Source organism: Triturus cristatus, chromosome 6 (genome assembly GCF_964204655.1).
Source record: "Triturus cristatus chromosome 6, aTriCri1.1, whole genome shotgun sequence".
In the NCBI taxonomy this organism is placed as follows: Eukaryota; Metazoa; Chordata; class Amphibia; order Caudata; family Salamandridae; genus Triturus; species Triturus cristatus.
The window spans coordinates 176544839-176565541 of record NC_140589.1 but is presented as its reverse complement, the minus strand read 5'-3'; the positions used below and the strand labels follow the sequence as shown (position 1 = coordinate 176565541).

Below are 20703 nucleotides of genomic sequence, written 5' to 3'. Positions count from 1 at the left end.
GCCGCTTTCCATTTTTATCACCCCAGCCGTATAGATTGGCCTTAATGCACGCCAAAGAAGTTTAGCAGCTTCTAGAGAGTGTAGGTGTTGGAAAGTGGATTATTGATAGGGGCAAATGTAGGTCTGCCACTGGCAATAAGGCCACTAACACAGCATAGGGCTCAGAATAGGTCTTAGAAAATGATTCCTATGCACAACCCTTGGTAACGTGGCTGCGAGCAGGCAGGCTTAACTTCATAGACAGGTATGTAAAGCATTTAAAACACAAATTCAGTAAATAATTAAGACACAACACAAAATAAAAATCCAACACCAATTTATAAAAATAGGAAATATGTTTATCTTTTAAATTACACCAAAATAAAAAATATCCACTGTCAGGAACCAGAGATATGAATTTTTAAAGATTTGTCACTTTCTAGTGCTTAGAAACCAACAGTGCCCCTTTTAGTAATTGTGTTGCCTCTGACAGGGACACATTCAGCTTTAGCAATTATTCTGGAGGATCTCTCCCCAGTCTTGTGCCGCCCCCTCCAGCAGGCTGGGTCCAGTTAGAACTCCTTCCTGAAATTCATCTTGTGGGTCCCATAGTATCCAACACACAATCCAAGGTTCTGGAATCTCCAAGAGGGTCCTTGAAAGTGTGAGCCTTCAATTGCCAAAATCCACTTGGAAAAAACCCTTACAGATCCACTGATAGTACTCCAGGCTGGGGATTCTTTGTGGTGATGTTCCAGGTGAGCTTTGTTAACCTCTAGCTTGCAGGGAGTCCACTCTTTAGTCCTTTTGAAGTAGGTTTAATCCACAGGGCTGTAGTTTCAAATGGTGCAAAAAGGCACAATCTTCAGAGTGAAGGCCTTTGGAAATACACATCAAACTCTTCAGCGCAGACCCTTCTGATTCTCTTAAGTTTCAAGCAGCAGATCTGAAAGACACCGCCCCTCTCAGATACTTATTCAGTGTTCTCTGGGTCAAGCAGGAGGGCACTCCTGTCCAATGAGCTGCAGGGTTCCACCCAAAAGTCTGACCACTTCCTGCAGAGTGTGGCAAAATGCTAACCCAGAAACCACTATTCTTCCAAAATTCAAAATGTCAGAATTTTCAGCAGGAAGAGAAGAGCTGGCTAAACACACCCCTAGGATGGCTAATCTGTATAGTCTATCCCCTTTGCATCTGCTCATTCCTTCCTTAATCCTAGCATCTGGCTGAAGGTGAACAGGGGTCCTCCCCTTCGCTTGGAGTCCATGGTTTACAACTCCGTCTCCCTGCTCTGGCGTTCCTTTGCCCAGCAACCTCTCCTCCCGAGAGGCTTCCTAACTCCAGGGATCATTTATCATCTCTTCAAAGCAGCCAGACTCACCCACTTATCTCTGACCAATCAGGTCTGTACAATTTACAATAAATTCAACAATACCATATTGATGGATGTATCATTACCATTCTACTGAGTCCTTTAATCCTAGTTTTATTGCTTTTCCTCCTCCAGTTATTAACTAATAACCTTTTCCAATGTTAACTTATGGCATTGGATTTGCAATGGGAACAGTGATTTGGGCCATCTTTCCAGCACCAGGGCTTAGAAAAACATATTTTATAAGTATGCTACATATATCTACAGGACCCCTACCCCAGGAACACATAGGGGAGACATTAAGGGTTCTGAATATGTAAACATATTGCAGATCCTCCCTCCACAGGGCTCCTACCACCAACGTCGATTTTGGGCAGCACTTTATCACAATGTGGGGAGTGAAATGGGCAATTTTACTTTACCCAGGGCATATAAAACTCATTTTATAAGGGTCCACCTTATAGATACTTGAACCCCCATCCCTGAGACACCTAGGGGAGATCCTGCGGGTACCTAATATGCCCAAACACTGTAGGTTAACCATTTCTAAGTGCCCCAAACACAAAAGTTGTTTTGGCACAATTTACTTTTTAAAAGCAGTCCTGTAGCCCAGAGCCACTTTTTAAACTGACCTCAGGCTTTAGCAGTGCACACATGCAAGTGCAGAAAGAGCTACTGGACTCTAAACTGCATGCCCTATTATATACTAGGGACTGATAGTTAGTTTAAATCCCCCTGCCCTGTTATGTACTAGGGCCCTATGTGGTAGGTCATGTACCTGCAACCAGGGTCCAGATCGTTCTATCCGTCAATACACAAAGTCGGTACTTAGAGAGCCCTCATTCACGTAAGCAGGTCGCGGGGTGGTTTATCTTGATTCTCCACCTTTCTTTAAATACGTGTCAGCATTATCATTGGGTCTCTTTCTGAATGCTTCCTCCACCTGGCGGGAACCACTGGATTTCACAGTAGTGATCAGAAATTAATAGTGAAAGGTGCTCTAGTGAATAGTGATATTAAAAATGTCTTTCTCATACTACCTTAGAAGTAACACTTTTATTCTATCTGTTGTATGGGAAGACTCTTAAAAAAGGTGAGATTCGTGCAAAAAGGCCTAATTATGAAACCGCTGCACTGTTTATGTCCAGATCTAAGGTCGACATGTTTCAGCCCTAAGGATGCCCCTGACGGGTCAATGGGCTTTCTTCAGGACCTAAAAAGTAGTTGTGAGAAAAGGTAATGTCCGATTCTGAAGGAAATCAGAGTAAATACTCTGAGATTAAAGGTCAATAGTACCTAAAGGTTTGCAGTACCTAAAAAGAAAGAGAAAGAGACGAACAACAATGCGAGTACTTATTTTCTTAAGTACAGGTAAAAAGTTTAGCAGACTAAAATAAATGGCAAATCCTTAAAAGACGTAAGCAAGTATGTTAAATGGCAAGGATGTATGGACAATGCGGGAAGGCACATTTTTGGAAGACGCCTAAAGTATTTCCCATAACATACGGAAAGCAACTAGATAGAATAAAAGTGTTACTTCTAAGGTAGTATGAGAAATACATTTTCAATATCACTATTCACTAGAGCACCTTTCACTATTAATTTCTGATCACTACTGTGAAATCCAGTGGTTCCCTCCAGGTGGTAGACCCAATGATAATGCTGACACGTATTTAAAGAGAGGCGGAGAATCAAGATAAACCGCCCGCTACCTGCTTACGTGAATGAGGGTTCTCTAAGTTCCGACTTTGTGTACTGACGGATAGAACGATCTGGACCCTGGTTGCAGGTACAAGTGATCCATTCCCTCCCGAACGAGGTGTAACTGGCAGGAGACCTCTTCCTGGGGGTCGTATGTGAGGTGTTTCTCCAGGTGCAAGGCCTGTGCCTCCAGCTGGGTGATGAGGGAGGAGCACTCACGCTTCGGAGTCCTAACTAAGTGTTTAGCACATTGGCATAGGGTGGCTTTGCTGGCAGACCAGAGTGTGCTCACTCGGGATACAGTTCCTGTGTTGCTAGGAAAGTAAGATTGAGGTTCTTTTTCTCAATGCATGAACAAAGGTTTTATCTTGGAGGTACCATGCGTTAATAAGCCACATAGGCCACATTGCTGTGGAGGGGTGCCCAAGACGGAGGAGTAGTGGGGAATGATCAGAGTTCCCTCTGGCTAATATTTCGATGTGGCTCAGCGCTTGGCAGTCCAGGGCAGGTAAGAGAGCGAGGTCAATGCATATGATGAGCGGCTGAGGTGTGTGTGAACTGACGGAGTGTAGGATGCCAGGACCGCCAGGCGTTGCATAGGCCCCAGGAGGAAGTCCAGTCCATGAGATGCTGAGTCCCTGGGCCTCTGGAGGCGGCATGACTGGTGCTATGCAAGACGGGTCCAGGGACTGCGTTAAAATCTCCCCTCAACACTGTGAGTCCTTATGGGAGGTGGGCGAGAAGTGTCGAGAGGTCTTTAAGGCAAAGCGATAGGACGGCCAGCGGTATGTACACAGCCAGCTGCACAATCTCCCATCCCTCCAGAGTGGCCTCCAAGGCTATAAAACACCCTTGTGGGTCATGGGTGACCTGCGAGACCACCAAAGGAATAGAACGGAGCAGGAGGATGGCAACTCCTCTTGCCCCCCGACAATATCCCGCATGAAAAACCCCATCATAACCATTACAGGCCAAGAAAGGACAGCGTTCACCCCGGAGATGCGTCCCCTGTAGGGGAAGGACTTCAGGGAGGTGGCGGTGAAAATGCAAAGACCGCAGAATGTTTAATCCAGTCTAACAGACCGTTAACGTTCCATTATATAAACTAGAAGGTCATTTGATAGCATTGAGTGTACTAGCAAGGCAAAATAGTGCACCTGGGGGGAACCCGGAGGTGTGAGGGGGGCAGACACGGCAGCGAGGTGGGTGTCTGGAAGACTCTTAAACTGAAAATGGCTGTTGAATCATGGTCACAGTTGATAATGTTAGATACATAGAGAAAAGGAAGAAGTGTAAGCAATAAACAAGAACATATAGAAAAATAACCAAACACAACTCCCTCCCCACCCCACACTTCTACCATAGAAGCATCTGTCGCCCAGTCGAATCAAAACAGTGGAGACAACAGTGAGCACCACATTACTGAGTCTTCAAAAGGAGATGGGGTGAACCTATTCGTTGACATGATTTGCCAACTCCAGCTGGATCACCGATGATCATTCTGACCCGGAGGCGGTAGGCAGGGGGCCAACTCTGTTGTATGGGATTAGGAGGGGCCAGGTGATCGCTTCAAGGACCAGCCCCTATACGTGAAGACGGACAGAGTATTGGGCTGAGGGAGAGGTCCGAGTCTGGCTGAGAAGAAGAAATGTCATTTAGAGGCGAGGATGGAGAGGGTTCAACAGCTTGGGCACAGTCTTCCTCACTTGCTGCAGGGTCTTCGGCTGGTGCCCCAGAGATTAGGGGCTGTGTTAAGGAGGAACCCAGGGCTGAAGCTGAGCGGGTCCCACCACGTCCCCTCCGCTAGCGGTTGCGCCGTCCCGGGGGTCGGGGTAGAAGTTGAGGGGCCGGGTCAACAGCCGACCTCTGGACGTTGGTAGAAGGCAAAGAGTGGCCCTGTAGCAGCCTCTCCTCTGTAAGCCATTGCCATGTCTCTTCAGGCGTATCGAAGAAAAATGACTTGATGTCTGGCCAGAAATAAGAGACGGTATTGGAGGCCCATGTTCCTCAGTTTTTGTTTAACGTCCAGAAAGGATCACCTTCATTGCAGTACTTCTCTAATATAGTCCAGAAATACAAGGAACTTAGTGTCGCTGTAGTGGAGGTCTGGTCGGGTGCGTACCTTACCAAGTACTGCATCCTAGTCTCAAAAATTCAGGATTCGGACGATAATCGTCCAAGGGAAGTCACCGATAGGTGAAACCTCTCGACCACAAACCAAGGGGAAAGGCGCCCCTCAGGCATCCAGGACTTAATTCATGTCTCTTTGAGGCCCGCCATACGCTGTGAGGCTGCCCCTTCAATGTATTTGGGGACCCTAATGACGCGTATATTATTCCGCCTTGAGCGGTTTTCCGCATCCCTGGCACGTGCATGGAGCTCTGATATGTGGGTGAGGAGTGTGGAGATCTGAGACTTAAGGGTTGCGACATCGTCTTCAACTGTGGAAATCCGGGACTCCATCTCTGTGATCCTGGCAATAGCGTTTGGGAGTTCCTGATGGAGGAGCGCCACATCCATCTTCACCTCACCAACCCTGGCCTCTACTGCCGCCTGAGATGTTTGAATCGCATGCAAAATGACATTAGGTGGGGCCCCGGGCTTGTCACCGTACAGGGACCCAGATGGCCGGGAGCGGCACCACCAGAACGAGTACTGTAGTGGTCTATTTGTGTGAGGCTATGCCTTTCCTCATGGTAGGAGCACAGTGAAGGTCACAGTTGGGAACCCCCTCGGAGACGGAATCCAGTGTCCGCAAACCTCAAAACCCTATGGGTTCTTGGGCACAGGGTCACTTCAGGAGCTATCTGGTGCCTCCCAGTGCCCTCTTAACAGGGTGTTGGAGTACCACTTGTGTGATGGGGGAGCGGGGACCTCACCTCCAAGGGGTCCTACACCAACCTGTGTAGCGAACCGACCCGCGGGCCCTGCCAATGCCATGTAGTCCCTGGGCCTCACCAGCAGCCGCCAGCCGTCCGCCAAAGGGCTCCACCGGCCCCCCCAGGACACCAGATGATGGACACCAGATGGGGGGGCCGGTGCAGCAGACAGGCCCAGATCTCCCAAGACCAGATGGGGTCCTCAATTAGTATGGAATTTTGTAAAGCGCATGGTTACGCGCCCCGGCGTGTCCCCGCGCTGAGTGAGAAGTATGAAGTGGCCAGAACAGGGAGGTTACATCAGTACTAAGCGAAAGAGGTGAGTTTTTAGAGCTCTGCAGAACTTGGCCTCTGAAGGTTCGAGGCGCAGCTCCATCGGAAGCATATTCCAGCTCTTGGCTGCAAGAAGCCTGAAAGATCTGCCCCCCATTCGAGCTTTATGAATTTTGGGGACGACTACCAGTCCGGTGTCCGGTCTGTAGGGGGTGATGAGGCTGTGTAGGGGAATGGGCGTCCTGCCCCCGATAATGCGGTGACACAAGCAAAGTGCTTTGAAGGTAATCCTTTCTCTGATCGGAAGCCAGTGTAGGGACTTCAAAGCAACTTTAGAGGCCGTTCTCCTAGGAAGCCTCAGCACCAGCCGGGCAGTGGCATTTTGAAGTACCTGGAGACGATTGAGGCTTCTAGCTGTTATTCCCAGATAGAGGAGGTTAGAGTAATCGAGTCTAGATGTGACCAAGGCATGCACCAGAGTCTGCCTGGCACTAACTGGAAGTAGGTCAAGGATCTTCCTTAGACTCTTGAGTATACCGAAGCACATTCCGACAACCCGATTAATCTGGGGAGCAAATGACAGGTCGGAGTCAAACATCACCCCAAGATTTTTTGGCCTGTTGAGAGACCCGGGTGTGCCAGGCCTCGAGACAGCGAGTACCCCAGCGCCTCACCCCTGTGCCTAGCACAGACTCTCCAATGCCCCGGGTATCAGCTCTCCTCCACACACAAACAGGGCAGGTAAGCCACAAGCTGTCGCAGGGCCACAGAGTCACTGCCAGAGGGAGGCCCGCCTAGGGGGCCACTGCACCGACCTGTGCAATGAGGGTATATCAAGTACGGCAGGGGGGGGCCCCGGATGCACCAAAGGACCCCAGCAGCAGCAATACTCAACATTTTAAATTAGGGCACACAGACCCTCCTGGGCCCCACCTACCGGTCAGGCCACAGGAAGGGCCGACACCTCGGTGTCTCACCCCGAGTGCAGTCCCACCAGTCCCCTGGGAGTCGGATTCTCTGTTTGCTCAGCTAGGTCCAATCACTGCTGGCAGCCGTGGGGCCCTGGAGCATCATCGTGGGGGGGCCCACTCATGGGGCCCTTCACCGACCTGTGCAGCGAAGATACCCCCGGTGGTGCCAACGGGGCCCCCAGTGCACCAATGGGCCCCTGTGGAGTCGCACGTGAATAACTCAATCGGGTCCCCAGACCCTGGGAACGGAACCCAACCGCAGCCTCTGGCCGCGGCCTCCGCGCCCCGCCCCAGGCGTATTGCAGTGTCTTCCTCCTCGCGGTGACCAGATGCCCATCATGTCAAGGACGCCTGGAGAAAGGTGCCACAGGCCACAGCAGCGGTAGGGTTCGTGGGGGAGAGAGGGGAGCGAGGGAGGCCTCATCCAGGAGAGCACTACATCGATATGTGCTGCAGGAGCTTCCCTGGACGCCTCCACATGCGCCCTCCAGAGCACCTCTCAGCTCTGGCGTCACAACACACCAGGTCTCGGCGGTGGCCTTGGGAGCCACGCCTATCCATGTCTCAACAGTACAGTCAACACTAAGGGGAACCCTACAGTGAACACTGAGGGGAGCGCAAATTGTGGACTGCATGTAGCATGATGCAAAGGAGCAAACGTTTCTGGGATATGATGTAGTGTCCGACCACACCCTTTCCCCTGCCCAAACTAATTTTTATGACCTCCTCGACCATTTATCACACGTTCCTAATGTGCCTTTTTGTAAAAATTGCATTCTGGACCACTGATTACACTTCATCCAGTCCAAACCGGAGAGTACGACCCAAGCTCAAGAGTATGGTCCGGGTGTAGAGAGTACGGCCCAAGCCAGAGATTCCGGCCCAACTGCGAACCTAAAGATACAACTCATAAATTACCTCTCTGAATACCGAAAGTCGTAAAGTTAGACTTTTGTCTTAGATTGCTTTTGTAAATCGGGCCCTATGAGTCTAGCCGACCATCTGCCAGTGCCTAAGTGAGCAAGAATGTGATTGCACACATAAGTATAGGAAACCTGCGCTTCTTACACTTCCTTTCTTTCTGCACATATCTGCCCTGTTAAGCAAACAGATTCTCCAGCCACCATGTTCCATCATATTGGATTCCATTTAATTGAAATAATGTATTCATACTCACAAACCAAGAGACATGCGATGGAGAGTCACGTCTTTCCCACAAATGCTACCAATGGAGGATCCACTAGTGGCGTATTTCAGACATGAAGCCGGTAGCGTGTCCACGGATGCAAGCAGATGGCTGCCTTCTTTCCCTGACACCGACCCATCAACATCTTCTAAAATGGCAGAATGTGGGAAAGGGAAAAATGCCTGGTTGGGTGAATTTATGAACTTCAGCTGCACAACCTCAACTCTGAAACCACCTAGGAAATAAAGAGAGATAACATTAGCAGACTTGAATTGTAGTTTAAAAGCAAAATATATGGTGGAAACGTTTTGAGGCATTCAGGATGTCGAAAAGACAGACACTCTACAGCTTGCACTTCTATTTTTTAAAACACAGCTTTATTAAAAAAATCAGGCCCTTAACTGAAGCTGTAAGTAGCAAAGACAAAAAAATGACCATGCCTGCCTAGCACTGCACTATGCAAAGCAGTGCAGTGAACAAGCTGGTAAAATTCATAAGGTTACAGGCCATTCTGAATGTAAGGTACGGAAATAGTGTAATAGTTTGTGGTCTCCTACAGATGCCCGGTTCAATATTTCTCTTTTACAAAAAGTACACACAAACAATACAAACAAACATTGTCAAAGCCAAGAGGACTGGCATTGGCTGCTAGGCTTTTGGCAAACCTTGTTTGTTCTGTCATGGTTTGTGCAAAACTTTCTTGTTGGGATGCTGCCGGGCTTTCATCAATCTAAAAAACTATTGAATTAAAGCAAGAATATTTTTGGTCTCACACAGTAGCACAGTAGTCTCTGGCACTGAAGGGAACTTCTTTGTATGTGAATGTGCTCCTTGTGAAAGGGTAGCCTGCCGTAACTCACTGGGAAGTAAGACAGTGGCTGACATTGGTTGATCATTGCCCTAAGATGTATGCTAGAGTTAGTGAAGGAAAATATGAATGACACAACAGACCAATAGATGATGTCTGGATGAAAATCCCTGTAACTTCTATGTTATGCACATAAGTTTAGTAAAATCAAAAGGTGACGGCTAACACTAGACCTAAAAAAGCCAATCGCTCTGGTATTGACTGCCAGCCTTTTTCCTTTGCTAATGCTTTTTTCGTAATATTTTTGTAAATCTTTATTGCAAACTAAGTGAGTTGAAAAGATTGAGAAAATAAAGCCTTGCAAAGAAGATAGACAGCTAGATAGATAGATAGATAGATAGATAGATAGATAGATAGATAGATAGATAGATAGATAGATAGATAGATAGATAGATAGATAGATAGATAGATAGATAGATAGATAGATAGATAGATAGATAGATAGATAGATAGATAGATAGATAGATAGATAGATAGATAGATTAGGAAATTGGATTGCTAGTTGGGGGGTGCAAAACCTTCCTTAGGCAGCAACCACAATTCTTGTCTGGATGAAACACAAGCAAACCCCAAATTAGCGTATGCTCAATACTCTCATAGCTTGGAACAAAAGCAATCTGGCTTAATTTAGAGACAGTGTGTAAAGTATCTATACAGCACTTCAAACAGTAATAAAGTAAAAACAAAACACAAGAAAATTCCCACAAATGAGAACATTATAATAAATTATTTGAGACCAAAGTGACAAAAATCAAATCAGTAGAACCGAAGGTATGCAATTTTAAAGATATATGTGAAAGTAGTGCTTAGAAGCACAAAGAGTCAACTGGGGTTTTCGGGTTGCGCCGGACCGGGACAAAGTCATGAGTGCATGCCGACCGTGATGGAGCGTGTGCCGGATATAGGGATCAAGTTAGGCCCATTGCACAAAGTACCTTAAATCCTGGTTTACAGAGCATTGTGAAATCCCACGTTAAAGATGCGTTGCACAGCGGCAGTTCCGAGGAAGCTGCGGAGCTGTGATTTGGAGTCCTGCGTCATCGTCAAGTATGCCATCTATGAGGTGCTTGCGATGCAAAGCCGCTGTGTGGATGTGTCACACAGCGTCAGTTCAGAAGAAGCTGTGAGGATGCGATGTGATGTACTGCGTTGTCATCAAGTATGCCATTGATGAGAGGCTTGCGATGCGAAGGCTTGGGTCGAGGATGCGTTGTGCAGTGGCGGTTCTGAGGAGACTGCAGGCTGTGAGGCAAGGTCCAGCATCAGGGATGTGCTGCTCAGCAGCGATTCTGAAGCAGAGCTGAGAGGAGATGTGTTGCTCTGTGTAGGTTTCCCCCACGAGACCACAGCTGGGCTGGCAGTGCACCTTCAGGCAGACTTCCAGGGGTCCAGGACTGCGGTGGCACCACTTGGAGGGGTGGGGGCAAAACTCACAACTGTCAGCATCCAGGTGCTGGGTTCGAGGTGCTTGAAGACTTTTCTGTCCCTGAGGCTCTGATCAGGAGGCCAGCCAACTAGCCCTGATAGTCACTCTTGTGGTCCTGGGTTCGAGATGCAGGTCCATTCCTTCTCACTCAGGCAGCAGGGCAGCAGAATAGCAGTAGCAGAGTGTATTGCTCACAGGCAGTGGGACAAAGGTCAATAGGTGTTGGCAGGATGGGCCATCTCTTACTTGATGAAGGGGAGGAGCAGTTGCCTACCACACATTCACATTACATAGCCTCTGCCTGGGCACACTCACAAAAGGTTTAGGACTAGCCTTTTGTGACACCAGACAAGGACAACAAGGGCAGAGAGGAAGGGAATTACAAAGAACGCTATGGATGGAAACCTCAAGAACCTCCTCCTACTTCACATCTGGCACTAGGTATAAAAAATGGACACTAAGACCAACTCTTCAGTACACCTCTGGCCCTGTGGAAGTCTAAAGAAGGGGTGCTGTGCAGCTCTGCAAGGACTGTTACTCTGCTGCCCGAGTGAGAAGGACTGGACCTGCATCTTAAACTCAGGACCACCAGAGTGACTACAAGAGCTAGTTGGCTGGCCTGCTGATCCTCAGGAACAAGAAAGGCTCCATCTATCTTGAACCCAGCACCTGGACTCCATTCCAGCTGTGAGTCCTACACCCGAAATGAGCCCACCCCAGTCATGGACTCTGAGAAATGGGCTTGAAGGTGCTCTGCCAGCCCAGCTGTGTTCCGGTGAGCATAGCTGATTCAAAGTAACGCATCTCCTTGCAGCTAAGCTTTCGAACCACCACAGCACTATGGTTTCCGGATGTCAAACCTTGCATTGCAGCATCCTCAGAAGCTGTGTCACACATCCTCAATGAAGGACTTCGCATCACAAGCTCCTAATCGATGGCATCTTTGACGACGATCCAAGACGCCGCATCGCAGCCCCAGAGCTTCTTCGGACCTATTGAGCGCAGCACATCTTCAACGCAAGACTCTGCTTTGCAAGCCCCTAGTTGACGGCATCCTCGACGATGATGCAGGACTTTTTACTGCAACTGCACAGCTTCTCAGAACTGCCGTTGTGTGATGCATCCACAGTGCGGGATCTCGCAACACTCCGCAAACCAGGATTTAAGGTACTTTGTGGAGCCGGCCTAACTCGGTCTCTCTATCCAGCATGCAATCCATTGTGGCTAGCCTGAACTTGTGACTTTGTCCCGGTCGGGCGTGATCAAATGACCAGAGTTGGCACTTTGTGATTCTAGGCACTATTTTTACTTAAAAATTTGACATTGCATATCTTTGGTTCTACTGATTGAATTTTTGATGTTTGAGTCTCAAATGTATTAAATTTTACTTTGTTTTTCTAAATTGCTGTGGGGTTTTTCTTGTTTTGTGTTTTCACTTTATTACTCTTCGAAGTGCTGCATAAATACTTTACACATTGCCTCTAAGTTAAGCCTGACTGCTTTTTTTCCAAGCGACCTGAGGGTTAAGTACAGGCTAATTTGGGATTGGCTTGTGTTTCATCTTGGTAGAGAATGAGGTTGCAGTTTGAGTAGGGTCTCACCTCCCCAATCTGTAACCTAATTTCCACCAATGTGGTATCTAGTTTCCCCCTATGTAATTAAACATTGCCATTCATTATTACTCACAGCATTGGTATATAAAGTAGTAGTGGCATGCCTGAACTCCCTGTGTCCTTCTATGCCCCAATACCATCCAAGAATCCACATTGCTCTAATATGAAAAGCATCACTGGCACGCCGTAATCTAGACTACTAAAGTATATGCATCACTATGTCGTATATTCCCTGTGTCCTGGTATGTAAAGTGCCAATGTCTTGCCTTGCCCATTATCTACATTACTATGGGCCTTATTTAGATCCCAGCGGATGGAATACTCCATCACAAACATAACGGATATCCTGTCAGTGGAATTACAGTCTCTATAGGATATTGTGATTAAGTAGTCTCCTCTGCCAAGATCTATATATACCCTATGCCCTGGTATGTAAATCACCCATAAGAACCGATGTGTGCAACTTCCTCAAACAATCTCATCAAGTTTGCCCCCATCCAACCTTCAATCCATTCACATTTCACCTAACCATTCACCCACCCATCTATCCATTTCTACTTTCACAGAAGGATTTATGTTTTTTAAAGTACAGTTATCATGGGCATATCATTTCAAATGCTTAATTGTGTTTTTACCCATACTACTATTAAAAGTCTCTAACTCTTGCATCCTTGTTTATCATTTGCTATAATATTTTAATTGATTGCCTTTCTTCTTTAGTATTTGTTTTCGTCATCCGATTTCTCTCCATGTTTACCATTCTCTCTCTCCTTTTGTCACCCTTTCCTAGCTCAGTCATGTCCTAGAGTGTCTTTTTATCTCTTTTCCTCATAATTTATCTTTTCAAGAATGTCTTTCTCTTATCGTTCTTTCATTTATTAATACTAAGAATATTTGTTGCTGCTGCAGCCCTGCAAGGTACGGCTTCAACTCAGATAGGCCTACAAGTACTAATGACCAGATAGCAAGGTGAACTCATCTCTGCCAACTATAACACTGAATACTTACATCTTTTGTAAGTGTCCTTGCCCAGAACGGTTTCATTCAAGCAGGGAGGCCGAGCAACCCACTTGCTGCCCGGCTAGCTCAAGAATACATCTTCCACATGATGCTGACATGCATGTGTAGTGACTGGCTGGTCACGTTCTAGTGGTTTTCAGCAATGTGTTTCCACTAGCCACTCCTAGAGGACTGGCTTCAACATTCCCCACACCAATATACCACAAGAGTCACAGGTCATTTGACCCTGCCAGTAAAAGGGGCCAGGCACACGTGCCCTGGGCCAGTTCTACATAGCAACTCCCTGTGTCTGTTTGGTCATTTGTATTGCATGGGGGCCTAGAGCCCAGACTCATACATTGGTGCCAAGTGAGTTGGACCCCCATGTGTAGGTGCAGCAGACTGAAGGTTGGCATGCGGGAAGTGTAACTGGTGTCGATGGCTCCCCTGCCAACACGCTGCACAAAGTGGGCAAGTAAAATGGTACCTGTCCGAAGGTGACCCTGCAGCAGCCCGCTTCAACCCGGCACCAGCACACCGAGCGTGGTGTCCTCAGAGGAAAGTAGGGAGAGCGGGCCGAATGTCCTGCTGCAAACCCAGTGAGGTAGCTGCTGTCCCATCGGGCGTAAGGTGAGCTCCAGAGACAGCTAGCACCATGTGTGAGGCGCTTTCACGTCACAGACTGGGATCGCGGGAAGCAGACTCCCCTCCAGCAACTCCGCGGGTTGAAAAGAGACTGTGCCTCAGTGCACTCAGCGAGGTGCAAAGAGATAGCTGAGTTAAAACACAGCAGTAGATGTAGCCTCAACTGCTGCGCGGCCCAAAGAAAGTGCTGTGAGGTGAACAGATGGCTAATTGGGTGTGGTAACTGTGCCCCACCTAGGCACTGGTCAACTGCTATGCTGGAGTGGGAGAACTGCCCTACTGTGGGTAAAGATTAGGAGACTAGCTTGCCTCTTGCACTGCAATCACAGCACCAGCATTATTATCGAGTGGTGAGTGGCGACTGACTCTAGGTGAGACCCCTCCCACACCTGGAGGGCCCGTGTGGGCATTAAGTGGGGCGGCCGACGCTCCTGTAAGAACAGCTTCTGCCACCCTTATTGTCACTGGAGCAAGAGCAGAGGTGCGGACTGAAGAAGGACATCCCACTTAGCGAGCCTGCTACCAGCTTCTGCTCTCCCCTCAGGAGAAAGGTGCCGGGCTGAAGGCGGGGCCGAGCCAGCATTATGTGAGGCTCCCGTGCTTCCTGTGAATGAAGAGCGACTGCCCCAATGAAAGAAGGGACTGCAGCCCAGCTAGGCAGAGGCTGTGACCTGCAGGCCGAGATTGAGGAGCAGTGGCAGCGCCACCTAGAGGTCGCAGGAGGCACCGCGGCCTGCAGGGAAGAAAACAAATAGTTTAAACCAAAAGGAATAGTGTGCACTGAAATGGAAAGCAGCACAGAGATGGCTGCTGTGGCATAAAGTTAATGGGGGAGAGAATGTGGATTTGCCCCCACTGATTCAAGGAAGAGTGTACTCCCGACAGATGTTCTGACAGAGCCAATCAGGAAAGGCAGCATGGCCTGCTGCATGAGAGGGACTGTGTTATAAAGAAGTAAGAGAAAAGCTAACAAGTAATCTACAACAGACTGCTACGTAAGGCACCTGCAGCACCACCTAGTGGCCACAGGTGGTTACTGTACCAGTCTAAAGTGAACAGTGAACAGAAGAAAGGCCCCTAACAGGAAGAAGGCTACCCTGGTCTACAGTTGACGTAGGGGCAGCACCGACAGCAACAGTTGCCAGGAACAATAACTGGACATGTCTACCAGGCACCACAGAAAGAGAGTGGCCTCGGCAGAGCCATATGCCCCTGTGAATTGCTCATTGTTTGGGGGAGAGTCTGTTCCACTCACATGGAACCCCAAGAAGCTCAAGGTGGTCAGCTAAGGAAGCTGCCAAGAGTCCACCGCAAGAGGAGGAACTGGGTGTGTAAGGCGCAAGCAGAAGGTGCACCTAAAGGGAAGGACGGAGGGTGCAAAGTCAGAAGGGAGCCGAAGACCACACCAGAGAAGCTGACAGTATGGGCAGGATCCCGGCAGTGAGAGCCCTGGGAGGAAGAGGGCCCATGTCATAACAGGGTGTGATAGACCCTGCGGAGCCTGCCTGAGTGGAGGCAGAAGAGAGTGCTATAATGCCATAGCCTTGAGGCGCAGGGAGCATGGCCTCAAGTGAAGATGGAGAGAAGACCTGTGAGAGGTCAACAAAGAGACCTGTAAGAGGTTGATAAAGAGAAGGCCTGTGAGAGGCCACCGAGGATAAGGCCTATGAGAGGGCCAAGAAGAAGACCTGTGGTTGTGAGAGGTTGTGAAAAGAAGAAGGTCACAACGAGAGGTCTGGCCAGTAGACGGGGAGAAGGCTCAGTCATAGGGATAGAACATGGCCAGATAGACCCATGTGGAGTGCACGACACATGGAGAGGCCCGGTCAAAAGAAAGAAGAGTAAGGCATGATGGCACCAGACTGCATCGTGAAGAGGAAGACGATGAAAAAGAAGAAGTAGCATGAGGCCACAAGTTTAAATCAGAAGAAAAAGGTGAAAGAGAAAGGTGTGGCCACTGCACCAGACTGTGTAGCAAAATAAAAGAAGAGACTGGTGTGAAGTAAACATCTGGTACACTGCAAAGTACAGAATAAGAACTGTGAGTGTTATCGCCATCAAGTGCACCCCTAAGAACATCTAAAGAGCCCTGGACATCTAGAGTGGAGCCCTGTGCATGTTAAACACCCAGAGGTCAATGAGTCAACTATGGCGTCATGAGATGCTGGATGCCCAGAAATCTTCGGATAGACCAAGTGAACCTAAAGCCGGCTGAGGAGAGCATATTTGACCATTTCTACCATCCACCTTTGGACTTGCACATGAGAGTTGGTTGTGGTCCCGTTCAGACGTCCTGAGTGATCTCGATCGCGGGGTCTAAAAGAGGATCTGAGCAATCCATACTGCCCCATGGCAATCCAGGGGCAAGTGCCTCATGGATTACCAGTGAGAGAGGCATCCCAACACAAAAGATGCATCTGCAGCAGCTCCCCAGCAGGTACCAGGAAGCACAGAGGTCTTGGTCGGAGTCTGGCTACCCAATAGACAATCCAACAGATGCCTGTGCACCAGAGTCAGGATGGCAGGAGTACCCCAACCTAGAAACAACTACCCTTGAGGAGGAGCGAGTGACTTGAAGGTGGGGCTCCATGGGCTTGCATCGGAGAGACACACCGTAGTACACACAGTCCTGTGGAAGCCTGGTAAAGAGGATCTCAGGGGATTCCAGTGAGAGAGGAACCCTGGTGAGAGAAGGAAGCTGGATGTTTCTCCACCATCAGGCAGCTGGAAGCAAAGCTGCATCTGAGAAAGACTTGTAAACAGTCACCCAGACGTCATCAGTCTTTGGAGGCTTGCTATCCATGGAGATAGAGCACCTTTGAAGACCTATCAGCAACAGACTTCAGTATTGCTCCAAATGCACCCTCACAGCAAACATTGTAAATAGACTTCCATGAAGTAAGACTAGGAGGGACAGGACCCACAGTGCTCAGGTAGACTGTAACAACTTGGACTGGCGAGCGAAAAATATGGACTTTATTTACAGTGCCATTCGTGCCCAAAGTAGTCTGGTTTAAACGACGGATGCGTGCAGTGATAGATAGTGTTCCCAGCTGCACCTGTCCACTCATCCTGTCTGGAAACCGGCCTGAATAGACTCAGTGAAGCTTTGTTTTGTTGTTTTGCTCTCTCCCACAAGTTGGACTTTGTTTGTTCCCTTTTTAATAAAGTTTGGGAGGGATGTAGCGACCAGATGGTCACATTCTAGTGGTTCTCAGCAATGTGTTTCCACCAGCCACTCCTAGAGGGCTGGTTTCAACACTTACCCCACATCCATCCATCACAGGTGTCACAGGTTATATGACCCTGCCTACAAAAGGGGGCAGGCGCACATGCCCTGAGTCAGTCCTAGATAGTAACTTCATGTTCATGTGTGGTCATTTGTATTGTATGGGGGCCTAGGACCCAGACCCTTACAGCATGTACCGAGCTGTTAGTGCTGGACCTGTCTTTCACTCTGGCAATTCCTTCCCGTACTTTATTATGCAGCCTGGATTCCCTTCATCAGCGCCTGTAAGAATAAGGGGTATTGTGGCTGCCGCAAGATATGTTGGACCTGTCATCCTTATGTTGGTCTTCTCCTAACGTTTTTCTGTATCGTTTTGTTGGCCATAGGACTCTAAACACTTTACCACTGCTAATTGTAGATAACATGCATGTGCTTCCCCCTAAACATGTTGACATTGGTGTAAACCTCCTTGGCATATTTAGTTTACCTGTAAGTCCCTTGTAATGTGGTACACCATATACCCAGGGCCTGTAATCTAAATGCTACTAGTGGGTCTGCAGCTTTGTTTGTGCTAACCACACAAGTAACCTTTCAAACCTGTCTCGGCCTGTCCTTGCAGGACCTGTGTGCGCAATTTACTGCCACTTCAACTTGGCTTTTAAAACCACTTGCCAAGCCTTATACTCCCTTTTTATTACACATACGTCACCCAGAAGGTATGTTTAATATCTTTGGAATGGTGGTGATAAATCCTTTTTAATGGTAAAGTTGGATTTGACATTACCATTTTAGAAAAGCCACTTTTAGAAATTGGTCATTTCTCTGCTCTTACTGCTCTGTGTGCCTTGCAGCCTGTCTCCAATACACGTCTGGGCTAGGTGAGAGCTACATTTTCTGCATTTCCTCTAGACAGCCACAACACAAGGGTTGGGTGTGACAGGAGCTTCATCTGCATTCATTTGCATACTGATAGCCTTCCAGTGTTGGAAGGGGGAGAGGTAGCTCACATTTACATTTGAATATGTTTTTTCCTTCCCTCTCAAAAGGGCTGATTTATCCCCTAATGGTGGTCTGGAGCCATGGCTGGGCTGAAAGGAATCATTGTGTACTTCACGGAGTTCCTTTGAAATCACCCCATACATGCATTTCAGTATCTGGGGAGGACAAGATGGAGTGTTTATGTGTGATGAAATCTCTCTTAAACTCAATTCTGGCTTTGTTGGGGAACCAATGTATTTCTTTTATAATTGGGTTTATGTGGCCATAACTTGTTGCCTCTTTAACAGGGGAGCCGCCAAATGGAGAATTGTTTTGAGGTATGCAGCAAATTCAGTTACTGGTTGAGGGGGGTGGAACCCTACTCAAGCAGCAACCACAAATGTTGTCAGGATGAAGCACAAGCAAACTGCAAATTAACCTGAGAGCAACCCTCTTGTAGTTTGGCACACAAGCAATCAGGCTTAACTTAGAGGCGATTTATAAAGTATCTATGCAGCACTTCAAACAGTCTTTAAGTGAAAACACAAGAAAAATCCCACACCAATTTAGAAAAAAAGAACACAATTTAATAAATTATTTGACAACAAAACAGCAAAAATTCAATCAGTAGAATCAGAGATTTGGAATTTTAAAAATTTAAGGTAAGTATAGCACCTAAAAGCACAAACTGCCACTCACAGGTATCTGGGCATGCAAGACTGGGTAGAAGTCCCAAGTTCAGGCTGACTACGATGGAGCATGGACCAGACACGGGGATGAGGTTAGCCCAACTGAAAGAGTTAACTTCTAAAGTCTAGCACAAAGAATGCAGTTCACTACAGAGGGGGGCACAGGGGCAAGCAGAGCGTTGTGGGCAGTTGTCACGGATGCTCGTTGCTGGAAATTCGCAGTGGAGGTCACAGAGGGCTGTTGATGCTGTAGCACGAAGTTGCTGGTTGTCGCTGCTGGTCTCTGTAGTGTGAAGTTTAGGGTTCACCGAAGCTTTATGGTAGAAGTCAGCACTGTTGGCAAGATCTTGGTGCAAACTGCCCAGTTTGCGGTCGCGAAGAGCCCAAAACTTCAGAATTTCTCCTTTTCTAGGAGAGGAAGCTGATTCCACACCAAGGGTCCAGGACCTTGGGGCTAAGGAACTCACTCCAAGCAGAGGCTACCAGGAGTCAGGCAGGTCTAGGAAGCAATTCATCGAGGCAGATGCAGGGAGGCCTCTTCAGCTTGTTATGTCCCTGCAGCATAGAACATGAGGTCAGTCAGCTGCCCTTTGGAGTTACTTCAGCCTGGGATGAAGGGAGCAGGTCCAGTTTTCCTTCTCAGCAATTAGGGCAGGTAGGAGTGCAGCCTGTAGTATCCACAGGTCCAAGAGTGTACTGAAGAGTTGGTTCTGAGGGTCCAATATGTATATGTGTTGCCAGCTCTGAGGTAGGAGAAGGTTCTTGAGGTTTCCACCCCTAGAGGTATTTAGAATTTCCTGCCTCCATACCCTGACCCCAATTTCCTTAGGGGCACAAAAGACTGGTGTGAAACCCTTTGTGAGTGTGCTGACGCAGAGCCTTTGTAATGTGCATGTTTTGTAGGTGACAACTCCGCCTCCCCTTTCAAGTCAGAGATGGCACATCCTGCCAACGCCTGTTCTCCCTTTGACTCACTGTCTGAGGGTATTAGACAAAGACCAACTGCCAGTTACACCTAGTCATGTGACCCAGGATACAGGCTGCAGCCATCATATGGTTGGGACAAGAAAATGCTAACTTTGTAAAAGTGGCATCTTCAGAATTGTGACTTAAAATCCAACCTAACAATCAAAGAGGGTTTTAAATTACAAATCTTCTCGACCATGCTCGAAATTCCTTCTTGCTCCCAATTGAAAGTGATCACTTATTAAATATGATAAGGTAATCCAATGTTTTGCGGTTTGGCCATGCAGTAGTGAAAAACAAATTTAGTGATTTTTCACTACTAAGACATGTAAAAGTTAAAAGTATATGTCTAACTTTCTTAATGCACTGCACCCTGCCCTATGGGCTAATTAGGGCCTACCCAAAGGGTAATTTACATGTATTATAAAGGAATGTATAGGCATGGCAAAAGGTTTATTTTACCAGGTCGAACTGGCAGTTTAAACTGCACACACAGGTTGCAAAGGCAGGCCAGAGAACATGACCGTCATTTGAGGCTAGTTAGGGGTCGCAGCAGCGACTTCTAACTTGCTCCCTGCTACTCCTGAAACTTCCTTGCAACCCTTGGCCTCAAAGGGGCAAATAATTTGCGTCCTCTGAGGCCAGGGGTCACACAGGAAGTGCCAAGAGTAGCAGGGAGAAAGTTAGAGGTCACAGCTACCCCTAACTAGCCTCTAATGACATCCATGCCTCAGAAATGCTTAAAAAGCAACTTAAGTGGGTGGCACAATGAGCAATACAGGCACACTAGTAGCATTTAATTTGCAGGCCCTGGGTACATGTAGTACCAGCAGCGGTCCGTGGAGGGAGTTCCGTGGGGCGGTGAGGCGGGGTGGGGGAGGGGCAGGGTGGGGAAATGTAAAGACTGGAATATGGATGAACGGAGGTAA

General features: G+C 47.9%; 1 protein-coding gene across 1 annotated transcript in view; it reads right to left on the bottom strand.

Moving 5' to 3' along the window:
- Positions 1–20703, bottom strand: part of PKHD1 (PKHD1 ciliary IPT domain containing fibrocystin/polyductin) — a 1788124-nt gene that overhangs the window by 376598 nt on the left and 1390823 nt on the right. The window contains exon 46 of the mRNA XM_085609531.1: positions 8353–8596. Coding sequence (XP_085465657.1) covers positions 8353–8596 — 244 coding nt within the window. The remainder of the gene's footprint in view (positions 1–8352; positions 8597–20703) is intronic.